Raw genomic sequence first — 11,153 nt, 5'->3', positions numbered from 1 at the left:
CGAAATACATTTCATCTGTATTACTTATTTGATCTGTACATTTACAATAAGCGCAACAGCTATATATTGTTTTAATATATTTGCTTTATAAATTTAATCATCAAAAATAGTATTTAGACCTAAGTGTGACTTAATAAGTCCATCAAAAAGAGATTAATACAACATTGGCTTCTAAAAACAAAAAAGGAAACAAATAATAATATTTGATATTAGTTATTATTGATAAAAAAAAAAAGTCAATTTTATTTTCATTTTCACATGAAATATCGTTTCTTACAAAATTAGAACTTTTCTTTTTACTAATAAAGGTTTTGACTAAGCTTGCATATTAAAAAATTTAAAACCATTTAATTTTTTTTCTCTCTCTTTCCTAAAAAGAAAATTAATTTTGTAATTTTTCCTTTATATTCCAATTTTCAACCCAATGGGATAAAAAATAGTTTAAAAAAAAAGAAAAAAATAGAAATAGAAAATCAAATTCAAAGTCCAAATATTAATGAGGAAAAAGCTGAAAAAATGTCTAACCGGAAGTGCTAGATTTAAGTAATCAAGAATATATATTTATTTATTTTATTAATTGAAAAAAATATTTTTTTCTCTAATTTGTATATTTATAAAGTGTTTGAGTGGGTTTAAAATGATAAGTTAAGTGACATCAACTCAATTAAGAGAAATACAAAAAAATAAAAAAAATAACAATATTAAATAATAAAATAGGGGCATTCATGTCTTTTAATTTTCCATATAATATATATATTTAAAAAAATTATCCTTTTTTAAACTACCCATTTTGTTCTCTCTCAAAATATTTTTTTCAAACTGCTTTGCTTCCACCCACAAAGTGGGTGTAAATGTTTCTAGTTTAAGTAAAAGCCCTTATTTGTATGATTAAACTGGTGATACTAGGTTTTTATTTTTGGATGATGAAAATAATATATATATATATATATGGAGGGTTTTTATTTTTTTTCAATTAATAAAAAAATATAGATATATTTTCCTAAACCATCTATTTTCTTAGGAGTAATAAAGATTATTAATGGAAAAAATAAAAACCCTACGGTTTCAAATTCTATATTCATCTTTATTTTATAACTTACTAATTTAAAATAATTAATAATCTATATCTATACTGTATACTAGCTAGATAAGTAATTAACACCCACTTTAGCCACTGCTTGGGTGTTTAATTAGAATAGGTAGGGAGTTTTTTTTTTTTTAAAAAAAAAAAAGGGAAGGGAGTTTCTTTTTAAATATAAAAATAGTTATTAATTAAGTATTTTTATTATATAAAAAAGTAATTTTTTAGGTCCAAGTAAAAACTTATGGCCAAAAAACAAATGTCCAAGTAAAAGCCAAAGGAAAAGAAAAAAAAATATAGAAGCTTAATTTAGTATATTTATATAATTATTTTTAAAAGATAATATTAAATAAGTTTAGAATTTAAATATCAATATTTGTAATTTTTTTTCATATTCTAATTACGATCTTCTTTATAAAAAAAGATAAATTAATTTTTACTTTTACATATTAAATTTTATTTTTACATATTTTTAACTATTTTTATTTTTATACTTTTATCACATTTTATGTAACTGTAACTTCAGCGTCATGTATCTTTGAAAAAATAATAAGTTATTGTCACATGATTTTTAATATCAAACTTAATTAATAATTTTATATATTAATATATAAAATAAAGATCTATTTATATAAATGTAACTTTATATTTTTTAAAAAAAATTTGGATCAAAATTACTAAATTGTGACATCAATTCAATTGATAATTATGTTAAGAAAACTACAAAAACTAGTCTAATTAGTATATAAAATAAGGATTATTTATATTTTCTTCAAAAATGAGATTTGGGCGCCATGTACTCTTTTTAGCTTTAGTTATGCTTAATAAAAATTATCCAATTTTATTAGAAAAACAAAACCATTCATTTTTCTTCTTTCACCCATGTTGTAGGTAAGGATGTAAATTATACATTAGTACTCGCAAACTATTCGAATTTGATTTGAAGAAAATTCGAATTCGATTCAATTATTATTGAGTCAAACTCGAGCTCGAGTAGCTCGACTTATCGATCGAGCCGAATTCGAGTATTATTATATTTGGCTCGAGTAACTCGTGAGCCTAATCGAACTTTTATATTTAAATATATTTTTATTATTTTAATTAATAAAATATTTTGAATCCAAGTTCGAGTTCGAGCATAAATAATCGAACTATTGTCGAATATATGAATCGAGCTTATTTTTATATATTAATCGAGCAAGTTCGAGTAGCTCGAATTCGATCATAAATCGAGTTCGAACTTAAAAAATAAAATTCGATCGAGTTTGAGCTAATATCGAGTCCGAAGTTATAAGTTGAGTTCGAACTCAAATTTTTTACTGTATCGACTCGATTCGACTTAATTTAATCCCATAAATCTAGTTTTTCAAACCGAAACTTTACATACAGTAGCATAAGTTTTTTAAATGCAAATTGCTTTTTTTATTATTATTATTTCTTCTGTGTGATGTTTTTGTCCTTCTAAAAATACTTTTACTGTGACACCCTTAGACATATTTCTCCCATTTATTAAATAACTGATTAATCATATCATTGATCAGCCTGTTCCACATACTTTTATAAATAACACCTTCCAAAACACCAATGGTTAAACATATCTTTCAAAAAAAAAATCCTAAAAAGTAATTTCCAATAATTAATAATTTTTTAGAATATTACAAAAAATTGGACATAGTCGGACAAATTTTTTAGTGATTACTTAAAGGCAGAAAAAAACAAGAAAACATATTTTTTTGTTCAAGTTAATTGATTTATCCCTTAGAAATAAAGTTAAAACATTTTTTACTTAAATTAGCATTATTTATATGCCTTAAATATATATTGTTCTAAGACAAGCATGGTAATTATAAAATTTGTGACAAGTACAAAAAAAAAAAAATGTGTGATATAGCGTCGATCATCGCATAGTTTGATAGAATGTTAAATTCTTTACTTGATAAAATATGTTCATGTAATCACCTTTAAAAATAATAGTGGATTCATTATTTTTTTTGTTCACTTATAATTATATTCAAAATTTATAAACAAAATTTTGAAATAATATATTGTTATATTATTACAATTGTCCATGATAAATTCTCGTATCTTGAAGAAAATATCATTACTAATACTATTAGATACATCATTATCAATAAATGTAACAAACAATCATTCAACTAAAAATCATTGCTATTGTCAAATTTTATTTGACAGATTTACTAATACCAAAAAGAGTGTCGAAGGATTTTTTTTTTCTATTTTTTACTTTTAATCTATCAATCTATGAGTTTGTTCATAAATACTTTACCTTATCACATAGATTCATTATTACTTAAGAGATATCATTCAGTAGGTCTGACTCTCAAATTTTAATACATATAATTTTTTATTTTATTCTTGATTACAATCTCTTTTGTAAAAGAAAAAAAAATGTTGTAACTTTTAATGGGACAAATAGTAAATCAACCAATTTGGAGCCCTTATATATACGTGCAGAGGATTGACATGGTAACATGAAAAGCTTTTTCTTCACTTTGTGCCAACTTTTAAGATAATGGAGGCAACAGAAATCTTCAAAAGCAATGTTTCAGCGAACCAGGAAGCTGAGCCATGTGATGCTGAATTCCAAGAATTCGTCCTATACTTACCTAAAGAGAGAAATGGGTATGGAACTCATCTTTATTTTTACTAACGCTTTTGGTGTCCTTCTTTCATGTTTAAAGCTACAATCTCTTTCCAAAACCAGTTCCAAGTACTTGATACTAATATCATTCTTACAGGTATCCCAAAATCTGGCACTACTTGGCTTAAAGCCTTGACTTCCTGATTGTGAATTGCAATAAATTTGCATTGGAAGACAACCCTTTTGCTCAGTTTAAGCCCTCGTGAACTTGTACCCTTCTTTGAATTTGCTGTTTATTTGGATCATCGTATCCTGAAAACAACCCTGATTTTCAGTCAAGAATTTTCGCAACTCACACGCCTTATGATTCTTTGCCACCTTCCATTAAAGGCTTCAATGCGAAGATTGTTTACATTTGTAGAGACCCAATGGATGTGTTCATCTCCAATTGGTATTTCAGTCACAAACTTGAATTTGAAAACGTGAAACATTATCACTAGACGAAGCATTCGACAGTTCTGCCAAGGAATTCATAGTTTGGGCCGTATAGTAATCTTGCTTCTGGGTTTTTGAAGGCAAGCCAAGAAAATCTTGTTTTTAAAATACGAAGATTTTAAAGAAAACATTAGTTTTTACACAAAGAAGTTGGCTGAGTTCTAGGGATTTCCTTTCTCCACGGAAGAAGGGAAACACGGAATAGTAGAAAAGATTGGGAAACTATGCAGCTTCGAGAGCTTGAAAGAACTAGAGGTGAACAAGACTGGAAAGAATGATTATGGACCTCCAAACAACGCCTTCTTTCAGAAAGCAGAAGTAGGAGATTGGAGCAACTATATGACGCCTTCCATGGCAGATCGTTTCGACAAGCTTGTTCTCAACAAGTTGAATATGTTAGGTTTAACATTCAAATTGTCTAGCAAAATCCATGCATGAGGATGCTTACACCCAGCTTTCTGCACCTGTTGTGGTTTCGGCTTTCTCATGTCGTACTGTCGGCCCTGTCTTGATACATTTTCATGAAATAATAGGGAGTTTAATCTTTTCTTGATGTTCGTTGCAGTCGTGTTCTTAATTTATTACATGCAATAAAAAGGAGCTTGGGGCCTATTTGGCCCGACTTGCTTTAACTGTTTTAGTAGAACTGTTTTAAAAGCATTAAAAAAAATTAAAATATTATTTGACATATTTTTTGTAGAGGTGTTGTAGAGAATTTTTTATGCTTTTAATAGATAAAGAGAAAAAAAAAATTCAATTTAATAAAAATAAATCAAATATGAAATATATTTTTTAATTTTTATTAAATTCATATATCATTTTACATCCAAAATTCACTTTTCTATAGGCTTATAAAAACCAAATACTAATTTGTGTGGTAAATATTCTTGTTAAAAAGAAAATCAATTGTGTAATTTTCCCTTTATATTTCAAATTTTCAACTCAACGGGTAAAAAAAAATGGTTAAAAAGGGGAAAAAAATCGAAATAAGAAAGAAAAAAAAGCTAAATATTAATGTGGACATAGCTGAAAAAACTTTCGGCCGGAGGTGCTAGGTTTAGGCTTATAGTTCCCTCTATATATTTTCCAGCGCCGTGAAAAACATAACCCTCCGGTTTCAGATTCTATCAGTGCGTTAAAAAGCAAAGGCTTATAAAACATTCTATTTTCTACAGGTCGTGCTATGGATTACTCGAAGCTATTCCCCAATGGTAATTTTCCCTTCTTTTTCTTTTATCCTTCATGTTTTCCGTTTGGTTCCCGAGAAAATTTAACTAGGGAAAAAAAAGGAAAAGAAGCCCAGGTAGAAAAAGAATCCATAAAACTGAAACATGGGTTGTTTTCTTAGAAACCCTGAAATTCTTATTATACTAAAAAGGGGTTTTCTGTTTTCCCTTTTTAATTGGACTTCTATTATTTTCTTTCTTGGGTTCTGAATTTAGTTTTGATTTGTTTAAATTTTTAGTTTCCATATTGTGGTAGAAACTTTTATTTTTATGCATTTGTTTGTCTTGCTGTGATTTGTTTGATTTCCTTTGTTTATTTATTTATTTGTTTGTTTATTTTGTATTCAGTATCATATAGTTGCAGCATGTTGACTTTAATATGTATGTATGTATGTATGTGTATATATATATATATATATGTAGACAGGTGATCATGCTTTTCTTTTTGGTCTTTAATCTTGCTGACATGTGAGACCCACTTTTTATTTTTACTTTTCTTTTTTTTTTATATAGTTAATATTAGATTGACAATCATGTGCTTCTTTTTGGTCTTTAATCTTGCTGACATGTGAGACCCACTTTTTATTTTTACTTTTCTTTTTTTTTTATATAGTTAATATTAGATTGACAATCATGTGCTTCGAGTATTTTCGTTTTTGTATGTATGCAAGCTTTGATCCCCTCTAAATATACTCGAATTTCGAACATAAAACTTCCAAGTTAAGAGTCTGTGGTTTAAATGTTGAGGTGTCTTTTGGAATGGTGATTTTTGTCAGTTTGACATTTCTAGACATGAACTGTTAGATGGAAAAAACTATTAATAACTTGATTATGAGGGTGCCTAGTGTGTTTATGCATATCTTAGTTACCAATTTTCTGAATAGATATTTTATCAGCCAATGCTTCTAAAATTGGAAGTTAAATTTATTGTTGAAGTTGCTGAATATCAGCTTGTTATTTTTTGACGCATATGTCAACTTCCATTTGTTTGACTGAACTTCAGATTGTGAAGTGCCTTTTTTGAAGGCCTTGTTATTTTTGTATCTCAATACCTCTTTATTCGACTTGATATAAATGGATCAACTCTTCAAGGAAGGTAAGGGATAGTGGCATGCCTTTGCAATTGTAAAATTTGCTGCTGTAAATGTAATTGAAGCAAACTGTAGGGATGTTAGGCAGCCATGAGTCAAGTAATCCTCATTTTGGATTGCACTCTTAGTATTTTGCTTCTTCTACTCTATCCGAAAGGGGAGAGAAAGCAAAATAAATTTTGTCTAAAGGTTGAGCTACATAACATGTGCTATTTTGTAGCTCAACCATTAGATTAAAACTTTTTCAATTCTTTTCCCCTTTCTTTCCTTCCTACCAAATGAAAATAAGTAATATTTCTTTGACCTAATATGCACTGAGAAAGTGATCAGTCTTTTCCTCCTTTTTAGTCTAGTATGCCTTATGTTATTTAAAAGTAACTATTTTAGCCTCTATTCACTTGTGGTTGTATAACTACTTGGCATTTTCATATTGTAATTTAGATCTTTTATTTAGGGAAAGCAAATTGAGAAGAGAACAAGGTAACACCTCATTTTAAACTGTTGAATTTCGGGTTGTGAGAAAAGGGGGAGGGGGAGTTTTAGACCAAGGGTTTCTGGCTGCCAAGACAGTTTTAATGTTATATAATAGGCTTCAGTGCAATGATCAGGGCCAGCAGATGTTCTCAGAACCTTTGAATGATCTGATTGATATTTATACTGAAAAATTAGGAATATATTTCGTCGTAAAATGTAAATAATCCCTTATAAACTCATTGGTGTGATATGGCTTCATTGCAGAACCCCATGGAAGGGATGAAATTGACATGACATTTCAGATTCAATGTCTGGAAAAAGAGGCTTACAGTTCTGTTTTGAGAGCTTTCATTGCTCAATCTGAGCTTCTTTCCTGGGTATGAGCTTTTGTACCCCATTCCAGCTCTTCATTAAGGCTCTCCAATTTGTTCATCTTTAGTTTTTACATGTTCTCTGCCTTCCATGTCATATTTTCGTTTTTTTTTTTTTATTTCTTTACTGATTTCATCTTATTTGCTCCAAAGAATTCTTTCATTTTATAGGTTTCATTTTATAGGCTAAGGAGGGGCTTATGACAGATCTGCGGAAAGAACTTAATGTCACTGATACAGAACATGGAGAACTGCTTTTGAAAATTAATTCAGATGAGTCACTTAAAATGATAAGGTTTTTATAATCCTTTTGCTTCACTAGTTACTTCATAATTATAGTTGTGTTTGATTGCTCTGAACATTATGGTAATAAAGATGTTGAATGGTCACACTATTGGTACTGCTTGTTTTGGGTGGTCATAAATGGAGCAGGGAATGGCGAAAAAGTGCCCCTTGTGTTCAAGGCTCGCTTGTTGGTGAATTGAATGCTCCTGGATCTGCCCCTAATCCTACGGACTATGCCTTACAGAAAAAAAGGAAGACTTCTTATTCTTCTGATTCAATTTTCCACAAGCAGGAGTTGCATGGTCAGGCTTCTCCAGTAGTTCATCCGTTTGCAATTCTTGTAAGTAGAAGGAGGTTGCCTCATCATTTTTGTTATTATTATATGTCTATTCAGATATCTAGAGATAGGTAGATAGTTGGATGGTTAGACAATAGAGAGATGGAAGAAGCTAGTGGGGGAGTTACATAGGAAAATATACCAGTTTTTAACCTAATGTTAATTTAAAAGAAAGAGGGCAAAGGAATAAATGAAAAACAACTTGTTTGAGAAGTTACAATAATAGAGACGGAGTCAGCTAATTTAGGCATGGACTTTATGCATATATCTTTATATATAGCTCAGATATTTGAATGAGAATTTACATGTTAAGAGCCATATAGTTCCAAATTTAACTTGGTTATGATCAAGCACAATGCATAGATGTTCAATACAGTGACAAATTGGTTATGTTCTCATTGATTTCTGGCCGCTCTATTCAAGTAGCTAGCCATGGTTTTCAGGCACCATCAGATGACAAAGGAAGGGAAATAGTACAACCTGAAACAAAGATAGGTTATAACACAGCACCGTACTTTGATCATTTAAGGAAAGGTTCTGATGTTATTGTGATCCGTGAAACAAAAAATTTTCTTCATGAGGTGAGCTAAAACTTTGGTTTGTATATTATTTCTTTTCTAGGATATCAGGGGTTTTACTGTTGTCGGACCCTAAGTTGCATGCACATAATGGCTTGTTCGATAAATAACTTCTTGATGCATAAGAGGCAAATGTAAACACTTTTTAGGTGGTATTGAAATCTTTATGGAGTTATGGACTAAACTAAGTATTAGTTCCTTGAACTCCTTTTCATCCTCGAAGCATGTAAAGTTATGGCATTTTATAATCCTGTTGGAATAATTCATACAGCAATAAAGGGGATGTGGCTTACTTTCTCCTGTTATTTCACCTCAACTTTTTTTTTCCAAGTCTTAACTATGATATCTACACTGCTACAGTGTCCTATTTTGCCATCAACTTTGCTTTCAACACACATGACAGTGAATTCCATAGAAAAGTGTTGAATTGCACAACTCACTCTTTTCCAGAGAGCTGTTTTTATTGGAGGAAGAGAAAGGAGCAAAGATGATAAAGACATGAAATGCTACAGTCAAAACTTTAGCTGTAGCTGAGGAGCCTTTTATTCTGTTTATATATATATATATATATATATATATATATATATATATTTAGAGCTGGACTTGGGGAGAGAAAGGAGTTTGTAAATTTTAAGCTTTAGAAGTTTTAATTATCATTTGGTGGAGAGTTGAAAAGGTTTGTCATAATGTGATCTCTTGTCATTCTTAATTTGTGATGATTAGAGGAATGGTGAGAGTTTTTATTTTATTTTTTGAAGGAATGAGAGTTTGGTATTTCATTACATAATTTGGGATTCTTAAAATGGTTTTCAATGTCAGGTGGGTCTTGAATCTTTTAGGCAATTTTCTGAATAGAACAGGGCTTCGAGGAGCCAAAATTTTGAATTCATTAGAATTGCTAGTTTTTATTACTTCCATCCCACTTGTTATTCTTTTCATTTGGATTTCTCACAAGTCCTTTGACTGGTGACTTTGTTGGCCATTATGATATATTTTCTTTTGAGCATGCATTATGATAGAATTCACCCGCTGACTCTGGTAGCATTTCTTTACTGTTCTGAAATCTAAGACATTTCATCTGGCAGATTGAAAGGGTGATCCATGGAAGAGAAGGCACTGTCCCAGCACAAGTGGAGAGGGCAATGTTAATGCTGAAAGTAAGTTTGGTTCTTTCATTTGAAGCAATTATCATCTACTAATGTTAATTGTTTTAGTTAGTAAGAGCTCATATTTTATTGTCTAGTTCCACTGATGAGGAAATTTTGGTTTAGGATCATGAAAGATCTCTGCTTTATGCACTTGCTAAACTTTCTGATGTATCAGATGATGGTGAGTCTCATTTTTCGCATGTTAACTAGATTCGTTTTTGACTTGCCGACATCTGAAGCATATGTATACATGTTTTAGTTTCTGATGATTCCCCTGATCAAATGCTGCATCACTACTCCCATGGAGAGGTTAAAAATAAACGACAAATAACGGCCCATAGTGACTGCCATGGGCAGGCTGGTGGCTTACATAGCTATCCTCCTAAGAGGTATCTCCCGAAGAAATGCCATCCTGCGAAGAGTTATGATCCAACCCTTCCGGTCAAGCCGAAAGTCCCTCGGCCTTGATGCTCTGCGTATGGAAGATACTTCTTTGCAGGCATTCTTGTTTGCCTCAATAGAATAGTCGTAAATACAACACTAATGATAGATTTGATGTCAAGAGTCAAGGCAGATATGTCAAATATGGTATGATCCTTTGCTAGATTTTTAGGCATCGGAGCTTCCTGTTCTCTAGGTTTGAGCTTTACTTACTGGTTTTGCATGGATCTGATGACATTGGCTAAGCTAAACTATGCTGGGGTTAGGAGTTGGAATGTTGCAATATTGTTGTATTTGACCTGTATTGACCTGAACTAGTGCTTTTACTGCTTTCTTTATCTCCTGCAAAGTATAAGGTTTTCACTTGAATTTGTCCTTAGATTAATCTTTGTTTCTGTAACTTTTATTTGATTATATTTAAGATTATTATTCATGAAATTTTCAAACTTTTAAACTTCACAAGTGATGTTAAAATATTGCCATGTGTTCTTATTATAATAATTTACTTTTTAATATAATTTTAATTAGGAGTAGATAATTTTTAATCTTATCAATAATATTAAAAAAAATTATGGACATTGTATTGAGTAATTTTTTTTATATTTATATTTGTATAGCTAAATAATTTTGCAGAACATAAATAATCCAGCTGTCCCCTAATTATGACAAAAGAGATGGAAGCTTGAAAGGAAATTAAATACTGGGCAAGTTGGGAGGATAAGTCAAATTATGGTATAGATACCAAACTCTTTGTGCTAGGAAATTTATTTATTTCTTTTGGTGGATGGCAAAGAAGAAGAGTGAGATGCAGCCGAGGCCGGAGAGAATTTCTTTTGAGTTTTTTTTTTTCTAAGTTGGTTTGATGATTAAATAATTCTTAAGAGAGATAAAATTTTTGTTTTAAATTAAGACCTCCCCTTTTTCATTGGCTATACTTTTTTTTTTATTCATAAAACGATAAAGTCCTTACAAAAAGAAAGAGATGACGGTGTTAGAATCAAATGCATATATCTTTTTCAAAACA

At 30.2% G+C, this 11,153-nt stretch overlaps 1 protein-coding gene across 6 annotated transcripts; it reads left to right on the top strand.

Annotated features, from left to right (window-relative positions):
* The first annotated feature begins 5,170 nt into the window (after window positions 1–5,170).
* LOC111277003 (protein EMSY-LIKE 4-like) lies at window positions 5,171–10,508 on the top strand. Of its 6 annotated transcripts, none has more exons than XM_089763852.1 (8): window positions 5,171–5,389; window positions 7,234–7,346; window positions 7,512–7,635; window positions 7,773–7,965; window positions 8,406–8,543; window positions 9,626–9,697; window positions 9,812–9,869; window positions 9,948–10,508. In XM_089763852.1, exons 3-8 carry the CDS (start codon window positions 7,541–7,543, stop codon window positions 10,154–10,156), a joined length of 765 nt encoding a protein of 254 aa, XP_089619978.1. In that variant the 5' UTR covers window positions 5,171–5,389; window positions 7,234–7,346; window positions 7,512–7,540; the 3' UTR covers window positions 10,157–10,508. The 6 variants fall into 6 exon arrangements, with proteins under 6 accessions (XP_089619978.1, XP_022718813.2, XP_022718815.2 ...); XM_022863078.2 differs by having other exon boundaries at window positions 5,202–5,389; window positions 7,526–7,635; XM_089763850.1 differs by lacking the exon at window positions 5,171–5,389 and adding an exon at window positions 6,464–6,500 and having other exon boundaries at window positions 7,526–7,635.
* The last annotated feature ends 645 nt before the right edge of the window (window positions 10,509–11,153 follow it).

Source organism: Durio zibethinus, chromosome 7 (genome assembly GCF_047325235.1).
Source record: "Durio zibethinus cultivar Kanyao isolate XHJ-2024 chromosome 7, ASM4732523v1, whole genome shotgun sequence".
Classification (NCBI taxonomy): Eukaryota; Viridiplantae; Streptophyta; class Magnoliopsida; order Malvales; family Malvaceae; genus Durio; species Durio zibethinus.
This window is presented reverse-complemented; position numbering and strand designations above follow the sequence as displayed.

What these genes read in the sequence shown, in the direction of transcription:
- LOC111277003 (XM_022863078.2), top strand. Translation starts at nt 5,362, where the DNA reads ATGGATTACTCGAAGCTATTCCCCAATG. An exon ending in AATCTGAGCTTCTTTCCTGG is followed by an intron (nt 7,347 to 7,525) that starts GTATGAGCTTTT and finishes TTCATTTTATAG; the next exon opens with GCTAAGGAGGGGCTTATGAC. An exon ending in TTCATCCGTTTGCAATTCTT is followed by an intron (nt 7,966 to 8,405) that starts GTAAGTAGAAGG and finishes CATGGTTTTCAG; the next exon opens with GCACCATCAGATGACAAAGG.